Genomic DNA, 17,326 nt, shown 5'->3' with positions numbered 1-17,326 from the left:
GCTGATGAAAATCCAGTAGATCAAGTTGTTAATGAAGAACAACAAGAAATTGTTGATCAACCAGACAACCTTAGGAGATCTACTAGAATAAGAAGATCAGCAATATCTAGTGATTATATTGTGTATTTACAAGAATCGGATTTTAACATCGGAGCCGAAAATGATCCTGAAACGTTTTCACAAGCCATGAGTTGTAATGAGTCAAAACTATGGTTTAATGCTATGAAAGAAGAGATGAATTCTGTGGTAGTTAATGGAGTCTGGGATCTTGTTCAGTTGCCTGATGGTGTAAAAGTCATTGGATGTAAATGGGTCTTCAAAACAAAGAAAGACTCATTAGGCAACATTGAAAGGTATAAAGCAAGACTCGTTGCTAAAAGATTCACTCAGCAGGAAGGAATCGATTATAAGGAGACTTTTTCTCCTGTATCTAAAAAAGATTCTATTCGTATCATTTTAGCATTGGTTGCTCGTTTTAACTTTGATTTGCAACAAATGGATGTGAAAACAGCTTTTCTCAATGGAGAACTACAGGAAGAGGTTTATATGAAACAACCTGAAGGATTCTTCTCTAGTAATGGTGAGCAATTGGTTTGTAAGCTTAAAAAATCTATATATGGATTGAAACAAGCTTCCCGTCAATGGTATTTAAAATTTCATGATGTTATCTCTTCATTCGGATTCGTTGAGAACCCCATGGATCAATGTATATACCAGAAGGTCAGTGGGAGAAAGAATTGTTTCCTTATTCTATATGTGGATGATATATTACTTGCAACCAATGATAAGGGTTCGTTATATGAGGTGAAACAATTTCTCTCTAAAACTTTGATATGAAGGATATGGGCGATGCATCTTATGTCATTGGCATTAAGATACATAGAGACCGAATTAGAGGTATCATAGGTTTGTCTCAAGAAACCTATATCAACAAAGTTTTAGAGAGATATCGGATGAAAGATTGTTCACCAAGTATAGCTCTCGTTGTGAAAGGCGATAAATTCAATTTGAGCCCATGCCCAAAGAATGATCTAGAGCGGGAACAAATGAAAAGCATTCCTTATGTTTCTGCAGTCGGAAGCTTGATGTATGCTCAGGTTTGCACTAGACCTGACATTGCATTTGTTGATGGGATGTTGGGAAGATATCAGAGTAATCCAGGTTTAGACCATTGGAAAGCTGCAAAGAAAGTCATGTGGTACCTTCAAGGGACCAAAGATTATATGCTTATGTTCAGACGAACTGAGAATTTGGAAGTAATTGGCTACTCTGATTCAGACTACGCTGGCTGCATTGATTCAAGAAAATCCACTTCAGGATATATTTTTATGCTAGCTGGTGGAGCTGTATCTCGGAGAAGTGCAAAGCAGACATTGACTGCTACTTCCACTATGGAAGCTGAGTTCGTAGCTTGTTTTGAGGCAACCTCACATGGTGTATGGTTGAAGAGTTTCATTTCAGGGCTTAGAATTATGGATTCTATATCTAGGCCATTAAGAATATATTGTGACAATTCAGCTGCTGTTTTTATGGCTAAAAATAACAAAAGTGGTAGTCGAAGCAAGCACATCGACATTAAGTATTTAGCCATACGAGAACGTGTTAAAGATAAGAAGTTACTTATCGAGCACATTAGCACTGAATTGATGATTGCGGATCCTTTGACTAAGGGCATGCCACCATTGAAATTTAAGGATCATACAGAAAGAATGAGACTTGGTTCCTTTATGTAATTTTGTTGTAAAGAACAAATTTAATGAAACTATGATGTGATATTTTCTCATATTTGTTGTGTACACATTCATTGATTTGAGAAATATCAATAAAGTTGGACCTCGAATAAACATTGGGTTTATTCATTAAGTTATACAGATTTGAGAGATATAATACATTGTAATACATAGAAGATAATAATCGTTTTTAGATAACATATCGCCATGATTCATGTATTTTATTTTCTCCTATGGTAAATGAGATATATGTGTCAAGTGGGAGAATGTAAGAAAAACGTGACACATACTAAAAGAAGTAGCGTGTACAAATTGAAATTGGCGACGGCCAAGAAAATTTAGAGGCGTACACGATTCTTCTTCTGAATCTCGGCTCCCGATACACTCATCGATGGTATGAGAAACGCCTATAAATAGAAGCGATTGAGGTCCCTAAGCACACACATCTCATAAGAAATATACAACATCTACAGAGAACGTGAAGTGCTTAGAAGGCTTCAACCGAGAAGAAAATCAGAGAAATCAAAATTTTCAATGGCCGGAGGTAACACTCGATTTATTTCCGCATATAGTTTTTTCATGTTCATGTATACGTAAAAAACATGATTTTGAGAAAAAATTTCTAACATTTGACACTTACCATATGATGCAAAAATTATAACATATAAATGAGGTAATATAAGTGTCAAATACATCAAATCTAAGGGAGTTGAATGTAAATAACTCATTATAGGACGTAAAAAATACAATATATAGCTAGAATATTTTACTTTATTTAAAAAATGGGATGGGTGGTCATTTTAAATGGTGGGTGACTAAACCAACACCTTCAGTTCACTTGTAAACTTTGCATATGTGTACAATATAAAAAGACTCCACATGGTAATGACTTCATAATGTATATACTTAATTAATAAGTTCAATATTCAATACTTCATTCATTTCGCTTCATTGCCAAGTCAAGATAATTACAGCATATGACTTTAATTTGTAGATGATGATGTATAGATGAAATAGAAATTACAATCAAATGAATGATTAACAACATTTTCAAGCAAGAACAAGAATATAGTAATGATCAAATATTACATAATCTAGAAACGGTAAAAACGAGTGGAAGAGATGACTCAAGAAAATGGTTAATGGGAAACTTTTTGGTAAAAATTGATGCAACTTTAGTGGCTAATAGCCATAGAACACTTGAATTTTCAGTAAAGAATCAATGAATTGGTGAATTAGTAAAAGGTAAGCAAACAACAGGAGTATCAGCTGGAGATAATGCCGAGTAACGGCTCGTGCTTGTTCTTGTGACTGTGACCGTGCTCTTGTTCATGGCTGATCCTTATCCACCAAGATTTGAAGTCACTGAATTCTTCATCGACAGGAGCAGGCATGTTGAGATCAAGAAAGTCTCGAATTTTGGGTATTGGTTTCTGAGGTGCTGTAGATGGATGAGTACTTTTGGTTTGATGACTAATCAAGTGTGATCTTTTGTGCCCACCTAAAGCTTGGCCTGATGGGAAAATCTTGAAGCAAATTGGGCATTCATGATCTTTACCTTTCTTGAACCCAACTTCTGATGCAGTTTTAGCTGCAGAATCATGTATATTTTGGGAATTTTGATCACTTTGAATTGGTGAATTTTCTGTGTTTTCACTTCTTGGAGCACAGCAGCCTTTGAACTTTTTATGGCTAGCTCTGTGACCCCCAAGAGCTTGGTAAGAAGGGAAAGCTCTTTTACAAATAGTGCATAAAAATTTGCTGTTTTTCTCGAAATCTTCGGAGTCTAATGGGTTGTAGGATAATGGGAATTTGTAGTTTTCCACAGGCAAAGTCAAGTCAGAATCACTTGAATCAGTAAATTTCCTCTTGTTCTTCTTCTTGAAATCTCGTTCTTCAAGCAGATCCAATTCACTTTTCTTGATCCAATTCTTTAAGGAGCTAACTTCAGATTCGTTGCATCCAATTTCAACATTCTTTAACTTCTTAAAATTTTCATCTGCATGAAATTCCGTGCTTGTTTTGTGCCCATTTCTTGAATATCGAGTTTTCACCTCAGAATTCCCATTTTTCAGTTCCTTGAACTTCAAGAACTCGCCAGTTTTCAAGTTTTTGTCCACGACTTTACCGATATTCTTAGATTCTAAAAGCTCAAAATTATTATCAGAAGAATCAAAAGAATGCATACCATCCCATTTCCTTACATCCCTTGAAAGCATGATCAAACTCAAAGCTACCGTTTCTTGTTCTTGCTGATCGATATCAGAAACATACAACGAAAAATGTGCTAAAGAAGATGAATTTGCAGTAGATGTGCACCTTTTCAATCTATCTGATCTCTTTTTCTTGCAAAAGGGAGTCGCTTCTTCGATATCTGAACAGCTATCCATGATTACTTTTCGATGATCATCCAAACTGTCCTGAGAATCTTCTTCCAAGCTATTTTCAATCCTTCCACTAAGAGAGTGAGATTTCATGTGGCCAAACAAAGCCCTCCAAGATCGGAAACTTTTGCCGCATTCTTTACAGTGCTTTCTTTGAAGCAAAGTATCCACTTCTTTAATCGACTTTGAGAAATTTTTTGTCTCGTCCGAACTGACTCGGCTTCCAATTACTACAATCTCATTGAGTTTCGCATTGTTTTTGCCATTTGTATGAGGTGGGAGTTTCTTCTTTTGCAACTTGTTATCATTTTTCTGAGTTTGATCAAATGAAACATTGATCAAATGAGACCTCATGTGGCCACCTAAGGATCTGCCACAGGAGAAACTTTTGTTGCAGAATTTGCAGGTATGCTTCAGTTTCTCCATAATTTAGTTGAAATTTCACAGAAATAAAGGTGAGAAACGGATCACAAACAAATCAAGAAAAGCTGAAAACTTGGCTGATTGGAATCAAGGGAATGCTACAATTCTGACCTCTGTGCTAATGAAACAGCACAGAAAATGCAGAAGATCAAATCAAGAAACCAAAATATCAAGAAAACATGAAATTAAAGTCAAACCAGAACTGGGATTCCAGTTTCTCTAATCCCAAACTTATAACCAGTATCCCAAATCAAGAAACACGAATTTTAAGCCTGAAGCAGACGAGAGCTTCGATTTCTTGAATCTTGACCAGCTGGAGAGAAAAAAGATTCAAGAATTTGTCGGATTTCCAGAGCTGAACAAGACCTGACTGACAAGAAAAAAATATATGAAAAAACAAGAACAAAAAGAGAAAAAAGAGCAGTTCAGTTAGCAACTGAGGAAGAGACTCTCTTTTTAAGCTACTCTTACTTGTAGAAGTAGTAGCTTTAGGGTAGATGAAAGTTGAAGTAAATATCAAATTGGAAAGAGCAGAATCAGTTGGCTTTGTTGTAAATGATGGCAAAGAGCAAGCCAATATAAAACAAGAAACAAATAATTAAAGAATTATATATAATTATATTAAATTTATCTCTGTCACAAACTACACTAGGGAGGAGATTTCCATGCATGAAAGCTAAGATAAAAAAGAGAAACAAAGCAAAGAAAGTGGCAATAAATTGGTGGGGGGCCCTTCAAGATATCCTTACTCCTCTTGCTTAACTTCAGCTCCAATTGGAATATAGGAGCAGACAACAAGTTTTATCTGGTACAGGTGTGTGCCATCTATGAAAAAATGAATTTCCACTTTCATTTCACTCAATTTTTTTCTTAACAACACTCAATTTAATTGAAATCCACAAACTGGTCGCATTCTGATTCTTAAAAAATGATTAAAATTTTCTGGATACTCTCACCTTCGATATTTTTGTCTGATCCAAAACGACTTGTTACATTCATTTACACCTTCAAACTATATCTTTTACAAACAATTCAATAAAGATATTTTTGGTATTTTATTAAAAAGTTAGAATTAGAATCACTTATTTACCAAATATCATAAAAAAAAATTCACTTCTTCATAATCTATAAACTCGATGAATTCTCTAAAAGCATAATCTTTTGCAAACACTCACCTTAGTATCTTAATCATATGAACTTTATATATTTTCAAATAAAAACAAATTAAGTTGGTGTTCTTTGGTATTAACCGTGCATTTCTTTGTAAGTATCATTCTGGTGGATCCAACAAATAAGTAGCTGTTCAAGTTATGGATCTTTGCCTCTATTTAGTCTTTTATTTAATTTATTATTTTTAAGGGGGATTCCACCTCACTTTTCTACAAGTATTTGCCACCCACTTTAACAAAACAGAGTGGGAGAAAAATGATATCGACCCATCAAATTTTTAGGTGTAAAAAACAACATTCAATTTTTTTTTTTAAAAAAAATGGTATAAAATATAAACAAGAAAGGTGACAGGAAAATGTATTATTCTACACCATGGAAATCGTTATTTTAATACAAAAACTTAGTTGACAACTTGATGATGCAGCTAGCATAGAAGCTGAGCATGCAGCAGCAGTGACAGTGCCGGCCCAAATTTGCTGCCATGCCGGCTTTTTTCATTGCAAAAACCGCACTTTCAAATGTCTTCTAATACCAATGTTTTAGCCTGCATTTCCACTCCAAGATTTAGCTGTATTATATGGAAATTAATTTAAAGTTAAATCTAATATACCTAAGTTAATTTGCTTAATCGGGTTCCATAGTCACCACGGAGACGCATTAGATCAAACCATAGATTTGCTACAATGGCAAACCAAGAAGATGAGAGATGATATTCAAATTTTAAATGTACAATATAATTTATTCTCGATTTTTTCCGTGATTCATTTAACCGATTAATCAATCCAAAGCTTCTCAACAATAAACATTAATGCTTTTTTGCATTTGAAAACATTTGCATTAATAAAGTGACTTCACTTGTGAGCAAAGTTCATAGATTGCCCCAAAGTGATGCTTAAATTGACAAGCAAACACCTTCCAAGCAAAAGGTTGGCCACTCACTTGTCTTCTCTCTGCTACCTTATTAACATCATTAAGTACAAGAAAGATAAGATACCTTTCTTTTGGCTTTATTGGTCAAATTGTTCCAACAATTTGCTCTAGAACCTATCCTAACATCACAATGAGTTATTATGATAATTAAATCCTAAGTGATGGCCTATCTATATATTAGGCACACATATAATACACCACAAAAAAATGCGTTGTTTAGCGACGGTTTTTAATGAATCGTCGTTAAACATTAGGGATGGTTCTATATATAATGAATAGTGTATGTATATTAATAAACAAATATTTTTATAAGTTTGAAACTCTGATTAATCAATCACTCTCATGTAATAAAGATAGACATGGGTACGAATAGATTATTAAAAGGAACAATTTTTACCTAGACTTCAACCAATGGAGAGTTGCACGATCTACCTAATAGTTTCTTTAATATTTTCCAAGAAACATAGTTTTTCACGTCTATAAATTATTGTAGGTAAATGATTGTTAGACTACATAAATATTAGGAAATATATAGATGAGAACTGAGAATAAAAGTGACAACAATGTAACAATTATTAATGCACTAATCAAATATTTATTTAAAATTGAACAAAGGAAAAAACATTTGGATATCAACATAAATTAAAGTGTAATATGCTTGGAACACAAAATCTAATTTTCACATATTATAATGCATACAAATATATATTTTAATGGTATTTCTATGTATATATTTGAACATAATTCTATGTATATTTGTGTACATATTATTAGCATGTTTCTGTGTAACACATGTTCAAGAAACACTCCAAACTCCCACCTGTCCCTCGAATACCACTATTATTTTTGACTTAGTTAATGATTAGTACAGCTAGCAAAGATGTAAGAAAAAACACAAAGTATGCAATAAATAAAATATAATAAAAACCACTGCATGTTGAAGGAGAGATTTTGATCCCAACTGTCCCATACTTCAATATTCAAGTTTTTCAGGCTAATTAACAAACAAGCAAACTCCCCTTCAAAAAAAAATCTGTTCAAGGGGTGATAAATAATTTACAAGGGTAAATACCCTCGGCTCTTAAAAAGCCATAAATTAGAGAATTTACAGAGTGTTTTCATGCCATTGTAATCGGCTAAAACATAAATCTCAGGATTTTGAGGTCGAAAGACCGAGAAAACAGGGGAGAGACGAACGGGTAAACTAGTAAAATAAAGACTGCCAAATGATATCAATTATCAAGTCTTACAGAATCAGCAGGTGCTGAAAATGTACAAGGAAAATTGGAACTGTTCTCCGGAGTAGATCTGTTGGTTACCTGAGCCAAGGTGTTAAAAGCCATAAAGCAAGCAAAAGCATTCGAGATCAAAGAAGCTATCCGATGCTAGCTCAAGCTCTGTCCATCCCGGGCCTTGCAGTTCCAAGATCCAGTACCAAACACTTCTTCGATCATACTGCATGTGGGCAAGAGATCCGCTTCATTTCTTGTGTGAGCCATGTACCCGCCTTCCCATTCTCGAGAGTTACAAGCCTCCAACATAAAGTCATGTCCACTGGCCCCATTAGTGCCAGTCCATTGTCTATGATCATCACTTTTCTCCGCACACTCGTCAAGAGCAACAACAGCATCACCAGATGTACGAGGTTCATTTTTAATACCAGGACTGCCAGTTTCATGAGAATGGTCGCCACCTGAAATCTTGCAGGTGGCATGTATATTACCAGGATATGCAGCGGTTGTCTGGCAAACATCCTCGCCAGATGGATGCGTGACTTTATCAAAGGTTTCATGTCTATCGGCTTCTAAAGGCGATTCAAGCTCAAAACCATCATCTTCATCAACTTCAACCTCATCATCACTAGAATCGTCAGTCCACTGCCATTGATCATCATCGCTGTCAATGTTCATTGGATCAATCCTGTTTTGCTCAGCACGTTTTCGAAGCATAAAGACATTAAAATAATAACTGACAATTTCCTTCCTTGTCCTGGAGGGAAATACAACCGCTAGATGGTCCCAAAAGTTCTTTCCTACTGATACAGGATTGGAAAATACAACCTCATGAAATAATTGCTCTTCGTCTTCACTCCATTTCTCCGCAACTAACTCTCCCATATCACAGAAACCGAGCTCAGCAAAAGTCTCACGCCTGAATGTTCTTTTGAGTTTCTCTCTGGCTTCTAGAATGTGTTGTCGGACACATCTGATTGAGCCCATGTCTTCACATGAACAATCTACTCTACCAACCCCAACCTCATTGCTCTCTGCAGGCAATATTGATTCTGGCATTGGAATGACTCGACACCCAGCCAATTCCTTCTCAGAATCAAAAGGCTTGAAAGGAACAGATTCTGGAGCTTGAGAAATCAGATTAGATTCTTCCTGTGGATACTTCGAGCGTTTAAGTGTCCTCTGATTTCCATGCTCAACCCATTCCAGTACATTAGCCTGGAAATCTGGTCCCACAGGAACAACTTTTCGAGGAGGATGATCCAAAAGAAAAGAATAAATCTCTGCATGGTGCACATTGGCCCTTGGTGGACGTTCAGTATTATGATAATCAGGGGACGACAACATGTGAAATGGCCACTCCAACCTTATATCCTCTTCACAGACACTGCTGGTGGCCCAGGAACTGTAGGGAAGAGAACTGGAGGCTGCAGATGCAACATCTTTCTTGATGAAAAATAGAGGATCCGCACCAGTAATATGGAACTTCTCGATATATTCAGGCTTAATTTTAGCTGAACGGTTATCCCCTTTACCTAAAACACAATGGTTTCAGTCAATTGACAAACAAATGAACTCAGACTAGAAAAACAAAATTCAAGTTTCACAGACTAGAAAACCAAAATTTCAGTTCCAAACCTTGAATTGTAGGGCAGTTAAACACAGATGATATTTAACAACAGAATATTTAGAACGCTGAAACAAAGAATCAAATAAATCTTATAATTTGCCGATTCTCCAACATCACGAGATCTCTCAGGACCAAACTTTAAATACATTTTTACAGTGAACACATCCAAATCATTTCTTAGATCTCAGGTAGTACATTGAATTCATGGAGACATGGACAATTGAAGAACACTGAACACAGACGCTATTGTTCAACTCTGTGGAGCTTGCTATGTGACTTAGACCCTTAGGCTAAGCATTTTTAGAAGGTCAGGAATATGCCATTTTCTTTTCCCCACCTGAAACATAAGGACTCAGAACTGCAGATTCAGAAGGAAATTCCAAAGTTGTAATGAGTTGCTTATTTGGCTCGATTTGCCTAGGTTGTTTAGATGAAACTCCAATTGACTCGTCCTCGTCAAAAGTGCGTTTCTGTACCATTTTAACTGCAAAAGGGCAAAAACGTTTGGGAAAAAACTCAACAGAGAAGAAAATTCACCACAAGACTAAACAGAAAATAAAATTGAACATATATGCAGCTCTGAAAAGACTAAACACTTTACGCAACTTTCACAGATAACGTAAAAGAAAACAGAAAAGGAATACAAGCTACAACAGAAAATAAAATCTCTTCCCCCCATTCTGCTTCAGCTATGCCAAGGTAAAGTAATTTTGCATGCATCTTGACATATAATATAAAGCATGACAGGTAATTCTAAATTAAACAATGACGAAAAACGGACCCCTTTAATTAGAAACTCATATAAGAAAGTACTTCATAGTTTTATCATGGTTTGCTCGAAAACAATTTATTAGGCCATCACAGCATAGATCCAGCCAGGATACCCAATCATCGGATTTCTATAATGGCATTAAAATCATTAAACATCTCCATAGAGAAAATACCTACTGAGTCCAGAATAGGCAAAAAATTATTTCAGCAATAAATGATACCAACCAACAGCTACTAGACCTCTAAAAAGGGTTACGCCTCTGAATAATAATGATGAAAATCAATAAGTTTCAACTGAAAATTTAGGATTTCAAACTAATAAGAAAAATATGCAGTTCAGTAACACTTCAAACACAGTCAATCAAGTAAAAATAGCAAGCATCCACTAATATTTAGAATTTCAGGTCCAAATGCCTAGCCATATTTTCTTTCATGATGCATGGAATAGAATCCGGAATACTATTTGGAATATGGGCAACTACAGCTCGGATATTTTGTTTTAGAATTCTGTTCTAATATTTCATGTAAAGCATAGGCAGATTAGTGGTGCATGTCTAAATTTGTTTCACAGCATTTGCAATTTGAAATCTGGGATACCAGCACTCCAGATTTTTATCCCACGACCATGCTACATATCAAGAATGGTAAATAAATGTTATTTGAAATAAAACCTATAAGTGATAAGTTGGGCTCCACCAAAAAGCAAGATAAGGTCATGCATCAAGTAAGGTGATGTCACTAAACTTTGAATCTTTATTTTATGTCAGGGAAGCTAAATGGCTGAAGTATAAAATAAATATAAATGGAGAAAAAATGAAGCTCCTCTAAGCAAAGAAAATTCAAAATAAGCCAGGAAAATTTAACAAAATTTCTAAAAAATATTTCCATACCTCTAAATAATAGAATCTTCGAATCAAACGGAACAGCTGACCGATAAATTGCTGATCGTATATCAATGGACTTGGCAAAAACTACTAAGCACCGAAGCAATTTTCTTGCTGCCGTTCCAATTAAAAAAATTCTCCAGAGAAATTTTATTTTAAAAAAAACCAAACAAACCCTAGATCCCCAAATTACAGACACAAACAAATCAATCCGCAAAACTTTACCCAAAAATCGAAAAACTTGGTTTCGAAAATCCAAGAAACTATCAGAAAAATTGAAATCAAAATACAAAAACAATTAAATCACGAAACAATGATGATGATATTTTTTCTAATTTTCCAAAATTCAACAAAAATTTAGGAAGCCGTGAAAAAACAAAGAAATACGAAACGGTCTGCGCAAATCACAGCTTAATTCGACAAGATCCATCTTGAATAGAACAACTACAAACCCTAACCCTAGATTTCAATTCCATAAACGAAGGAAGGTAAATGAGGTATCAATAAAAAGATAAACAACCGAATTGAAAGGATATGCTCTCAATTTCAAGATTTAGAAGAGAAAAATAGGTGAAATTGAGGAAATAATAAAGGGGATCGAAAAGAGGGGAAAATTATTTTGTTTGACTTATATAATTAATAAATAGGAAAGCTATTGTTAGTGACGATACTGTAACAAGATCGAAATGAAATTACATCATTGCCCTTGCAAACAATTATTTGTTTTTTGCAAAAACATCCCTGAAAATATTTGTTATTGTCAACTAAACCATAAAACTCTTTTATTTGGTGATAAATTACTAAATACTTGAATCATTAAATCGAACTGACAAGACTATCAATGAAAGAGCATCATTTGTATTGTTCAACTACAATGACCCAAGATGAGATCCAACTCTACTGATCTGATAAGTATCTACAACAGCTCGAATGGAACCAAGTTGTCGACATTTATTCTGTCTGCAAAACATATCATCTTTTATGTTAATATGACAACATTCTATGAAGAAAACAGACTATCGCTTAATTTATTCAAAGAGTTGTCAGCAAAACAGAATAAAAAATATGTTGGTTACCTATTTTAGCTAGTGTTCAAAGAATTTGAATTACCCGCTACTATCTTTGGAAACGCAACAAAGACACGTGGCATTTTCTGCTTAATTGTCGGCTACTTAGTTCATCTATGTCTACTGTATCTATTTATTAACGTTGGGGACAAACACCTATAAAAAAATATATGCATCAAGAATAAAGAGATTATTGTTGCATTGACCTCATCAAGCATTCTCAAATCGTACATCATCTTTTACAAGAATTATTTTTAAGTTGTCTTTGCACATGTACAAAGTTCTATCAGATCAATTAAGGATCATATTGTGCACTTTGTATCCTCGTTTATTTTTTTTATTACACGAATTTTGTAGTATTGTGAGAATCACTATAACTGTCAAAAGCATGTTTCTGAACATATCGAATTAAGAATCCTTGGGAAAACAGAAGAATGAGAGATGTAGAAGCTTAGTTTTCGAACTTTCATAGACAAACTTACGCCCTCCTTTACTTTCAATCACTTATTGATTTTATTGAGCATCAAAGAGTGCACAATAAATTTCCAAACTACAATAAAAAAAAAAATTTTGACCATCAGAGATTGATGTATGAACCGAACTTTAAGTTTAACGTATGATTAAGGGTTTTTTTTTTATATATATAATTTACTCTTAAAAAACTCAAGTGTGAGGTTTTATGTCTGTTTTTTAAAATACGGCGAGACGGATTTTTTTTTTATTTTTTAATTCGCATAGAAATTACTGATATAATTTATCCTTGTTTTAAGTTGTGGAATTGACCACAATACCATAAACCATTTTCGCAGCTAATATGTTTATTTTTGTATATATATATATATACCATTTTTCTTTTTCTTGATATTTAAAACTCGATTGCGAAATTTATTTTGAAGCTTATACATTAATCATTAAAATTATCTTTTTGAAATATACAATACAACCAGAAAATATTGTTGTTATTATTATTTACATGGCTGTCACAGTGCAGAACTACAGGAGATGCATATGGCGGTCGAACAAGGGGAGACGAGCTAAGAAATATGGGCATACTGATAAATAATCGGCAGCAGAAAAAGATCATAAAAAGATGGTGGCTTGTTATTGAATTTCGAAGAGTCTTAATCCCGAATATTATGACATACCACAACTGCAGAAACATACACTAAATTTACATCTGGGAACTAAGCAATATCAGAGTAGAACGAAGAACGGCTACCAAAATGTTATGATGAAGTAGTATTCAGGAAGATAGTTAACTTCAAACAAAACGAAAATATTTCCGTGACCGTGAGAAAGTGTTCAAACCTCACAAAAATTTCAGTTGCGAGATTTACAGGTCAACACCCTCATCGAGGCCTTTGGAGCTGATCATCACATTAGAATCAATCTGTTTGTCAAACTTTCTTTTCCTCCGAGACTCGAATTCTGGGAACCCTTCCATCTGACAAGAACAAGAGATAAAAAAAAAAGATGGTGAATGCTTGCAGAACAAGATGTACAACACAGGCGTGTAAAATATTTAATGGTTTAACCTGTTGAAAATGATCCATAGAAATTGGGTTTCCATGGAGGGATATATTCTGCAAACTTTTGCAATCTTTCAATAAGTTTGGAGGTATCTGTGAAGTGTAGGACACCAATTAATAAATCCGTTGATAGTAGGAAGACTTCAAATTATCAGCCAGACGACATTACATGGAAAAAGTTATAACTTTGGGGCGTTAGAACAAGAGTCTCAATTAAAGTTACTCAGGTTGCAACAAATATATAATTTTTTAAAAGGAAAAAAAACAGCACCACAGATTATTTTGGGTCATTTTAGCATTCTCACACACCATAACCTAATATGCAACAGGCACCACATACTACGTGCATTAAAATAAAGCATAACAATCATTTACTTGACACTAAGGTAAGAAAGAAATTTCAATCAAAAAACATAACACCAAAAATAAAACAAATTTAACTGATACCTGCTTCACGCCATTATTATCCAAACAGAGTGACTTTAGATTAACGAGATTGCAAACTGAAGCAGGAAGCTCTTCAATAGAATTTTCTGTACCATATATATATATATATATATATATATATAGAAATTAAAATTCAATAATGCATATGAAGAGAACAATAGAAGTATAAGACATCCATCCTTCTAACCAATCTCTCTTTTGCACCATATAAATTGTATCTATGTGAAAGGAATGAATGGATCATTAAGAAACTGAGACTCATATATAAACACCAAGCACTGGAAGAAGCTATGGACAAAATCAGACAAGTTCCTCAAATGAACACTATTCCATTTGTTGCTAATTGAGTGGTGGTCTATGCTAACTTAAAGCCATTGGAGGCTAAGTACAGAATTAAAGCCATTGGAGGCTAATTACATTCTGTACTATTCTTAGGAATTCAAGTAATTGGTATATTTCACAACCTCAAATTTTGCACTGCCAGGACATTCAATTTGTATAATTGAATTGAGTTTTGCAAAAAAATTACAAAAAGATAAATCTGAAAGTACCATTAGCTTGAAACTCCTCCAGCGAGTAACAGCTACCAATTGACTCCGGAAGAAACTTTATTTCGTTGTTTGATACATTTAACAGCACCAACTGCAGAGTCCAAAGTTTTGAAAGACTTTTTTCAGAATATACAGCATATAAAACAAGCTATTGTTATCAAATAATAGAGATTACATCCAAAATCAAGTCAAGCAACGAATTCAAAATCAAACAATTTCGTGATGGACCATTTTCACCGGTTCATTATGTGAAATATTTGATAGAACACATGGAAAAGCTACAATTTATCTTTGCATTGTGTATTTTTCATAATAAACTACCAGATCATTGTCAGGTGCATGGACAAGATACAATCAACTGGAGTGGACCTTTCACAACTAAACCCCTGAACTATATTATGATTCTAATCAGTTGGCTAACTTGTTATATCAGCACTGATTGACATCATAATAAATAGGTAAAATAATGAAGTTTGTTAAATTTCTCTAAAGCGGGAGAAAACAGTAAGAAACATGTAAAGTCACAAAATCTGAAAATTCACTGAATCGTAAGTGAAACACTAGAATAAGCAACTCACATTGCGCAAGCTCCCTATAGTTTCAGGCAACTGAATCAGCAAATTTCCCGATATTGATAGCCTCTCAAGTTTCACCAACTGGCCCACTGAAATTCACAATAAGTTTCACTAGTCAATTTAATGTTAGAACCTTCAGGTTAAAGCAGTAAAGGGGTGGTTTCAACAACATATTGAAGTACAATCCTTTCATTTTGAGACCAAGAAACTCACATTCATCAGGCAATGTGGTCACTTTATTTCCGTCGAGTGTCATAACCTTTAAAGACTGAAGCTTTCCTAAGTTCATTGGAAGACGCTCAATAAGATTATCAGCTAAAATCTGTGAAACAAAGGTTAATCAACCATATATGTGAGAAAACAGATGTCGGAATGATATAATTCAATCTTTAGAAGTAACAACCTATTCAAGGGCATTGCATGATGAAACTAATACCATGACAAATAAAATTGTTGTAGGTTTTCGTATTGAAAGACATAGTGCAATAAAGGTCTTAGTTCGGACAGAAAGTGTTTTCTTTTGTTTCATTTAAGACAATCATGAAAAACCTGAACAATTTTAAATTACATAAAGAGTAAAACAAATATGCAACATCTGCGAACTCTTGAAAATATCATACTAATATTTTTTAAATTTACATATATCATGTAAAATCACAACTATCCAAAAATAATACATTTTAGATTGTCTCAAACTATCACAAAAAGATACAGAAGAATTAATCACGGATTAAAACATGTAATATTAGCCTTTACAATAGAAAGTATTTAACTCATGCAACAAATATTAAAAAAAAAAAGTCACCAAGATTAATACATGCAAATCTTAATTCTTACCAAACGCTGCAAATTAATCAATTTGCTTATCTCCACCGGAACATCAACTGTTAAAGCAGAGAAGAGATTTTAGAAAATTAAAGTGATTGACAAGACTACAAGAGCAAAGGTAATAGTTTTTGTCTAGTAATGAATTTGCAAATCTACAAGACACACTAGTGCCCCACCGTAATCCAAGTTCGGGTTAAAAACCAATTGTAATTAGAACAGTAACAATGACTAAATTGTTTTTTATACTTGAAACATTACCTAATCTATTATGCGTTAAATCAAGTGTGCGCACTGATCTCTCCAAATTGAGAACTTCATCGGGAAATGTCTGTAAACCATGGTAGAGAGAAAAAGATCAACATTTCCGGTCAACATAACACATACACACGTTAGGAGAAAAATATTTTCAGCATTCAAACATCAAATATATTGTCAGACAAGTTACCATCAATTTGCTACAATATTAAAGAACCTTGTCAACAATAGAGAATACCAAAATCAACTTGTATCTTCAACAAGAATCCACAAACACTTAACTGCCTGAAACTAACTCAACCTACAGAACAATATGGATTACCAAAATTATGTCCTTACATCTTCCTAAATTTTCCAAACTGAAATTATCCATTATTCAAACAAATAAAACCTGTAACAATAACACCACATAAATATTCAGAAATGCTTCATTCCTTCCATGCGAATCATTTTCAACACCAATTCACCATCCACTAAATCTATCATGAAAATTCAGAAAGAAAAGAGAATCCCACGTATCCGATCACCTTAAAGTATAACGCATTTAACAATAATGACAACAATAGTAACAATAATTTTTTTTTAAAAAAAAAGATGGTACCTTCAATTTAGAGTCGCGCAAGGCTACAATCCCCGTTGATCGCCATCGAGCGACGCGACTCGCTCTGGAATCGGCGTTCTTACTGCTGCAACAACCCATTCAGCTCAATTTAAATCAACTTCAACGATCAAGATGAACATTAAAAACAAAAGCTACACAGACTGCACGATTTTTCCCAATTTTTATTCAAATTCTTCGGAATTTGACAATGGAGGATAAATGTCAAAAGTCGTATGGAGAAAAGGGTTTATGATTGAGAAATATCAGGATTCGATCAGACGGAATTTGGAGAGAGAATTGTGACACTTGGGAATGACAA

The 17,326-nt window shown here is 34.1% G+C and overlaps 3 protein-coding genes across 5 annotated transcripts; all 3 read right to left on the bottom strand.

Moving 5' to 3' along the window:
• Nucleotides 1-2,698: 2,698 nt before the first annotated feature.
• LOC140975580 (uncharacterized) lies at nucleotides 2,699-5,253 on the bottom strand. 2 transcript variants are annotated; one of them, XM_073439357.1, is made up of 2 exons: nucleotides 5,009-5,253; nucleotides 2,699-4,907 (listed from the first exon to the last, which is right to left on the bottom strand). In XM_073439357.1, exon 2 carries the CDS (start codon nucleotides 4,538-4,540, stop codon nucleotides 2,996-2,998), a length of 1,545 nt encoding a protein of 514 aa, XP_073295458.1. In that variant the 5' UTR covers nucleotides 4,541-4,907; nucleotides 5,009-5,253; the 3' UTR covers nucleotides 2,699-2,995. The 2 variants fall into 2 exon arrangements, with proteins under 2 accessions (XP_073295458.1, XP_073295459.1); XM_073439358.1 differs by having other exon boundaries at nucleotides 2,699-4,903.
• Nucleotides 5,254-7,555: 2,302 nt separating this feature from the next.
• LOC140975579 (uncharacterized) lies at nucleotides 7,556-11,791 on the bottom strand. The gene is made up of 3 exons (XM_073439356.1): nucleotides 11,161-11,791; nucleotides 9,837-9,983; nucleotides 7,556-9,404 (listed from the first exon to the last, which is right to left on the bottom strand). The coding sequence occupies exons 2-3, from the start codon at nucleotides 9,976-9,978 to the stop codon at nucleotides 8,023-8,025; spliced, it is 1,524 nt and encodes a 507-aa protein (XP_073295457.1). The 5' UTR covers nucleotides 9,979-9,983; nucleotides 11,161-11,791; the 3' UTR covers nucleotides 7,556-8,022.
• Nucleotides 11,792-13,299: 1,508 nt separating this feature from the next.
• LOC140975578 (plant intracellular Ras-group-related LRR protein 7-like) lies at nucleotides 13,300-17,326 on the bottom strand. 2 transcript variants are annotated; one of them, XM_073439355.1, is made up of 10 exons: nucleotides 17,008-17,326; nucleotides 16,410-16,479; nucleotides 16,161-16,207; nucleotides 15,537-15,645; nucleotides 15,327-15,412; nucleotides 14,749-14,839; nucleotides 14,198-14,283; nucleotides 13,757-13,843; nucleotides 13,530-13,665; nucleotides 13,300-13,371 (listed from the first exon to the last, which is right to left on the bottom strand). In XM_073439355.1, the coding sequence occupies exons 1-9, from the start codon at nucleotides 17,104-17,106 to the stop codon at nucleotides 13,555-13,557; spliced, it is 786 nt and encodes a 261-aa protein (XP_073295456.1). In that variant the 5' UTR covers nucleotides 17,107-17,326; the 3' UTR covers nucleotides 13,300-13,371; nucleotides 13,530-13,554. The 2 variants fall into 2 exon arrangements, with proteins under 2 accessions (XP_073295456.1, XP_073295455.1); XM_073439354.1 differs by having other exon boundaries at nucleotides 13,300-13,665.

This window comes from Primulina huaijiensis, chromosome 4 (assembly GCF_012295235.1).
Source record: "Primulina huaijiensis isolate GDHJ02 chromosome 4, ASM1229523v2, whole genome shotgun sequence".
Classification (NCBI taxonomy): Eukaryota; Viridiplantae; Streptophyta; class Magnoliopsida; order Lamiales; family Gesneriaceae; genus Primulina; species Primulina huaijiensis.
Note: the sequence above shows the minus strand (reverse complement) of the source record. Positions and strands in the feature narration are given on the sequence as shown.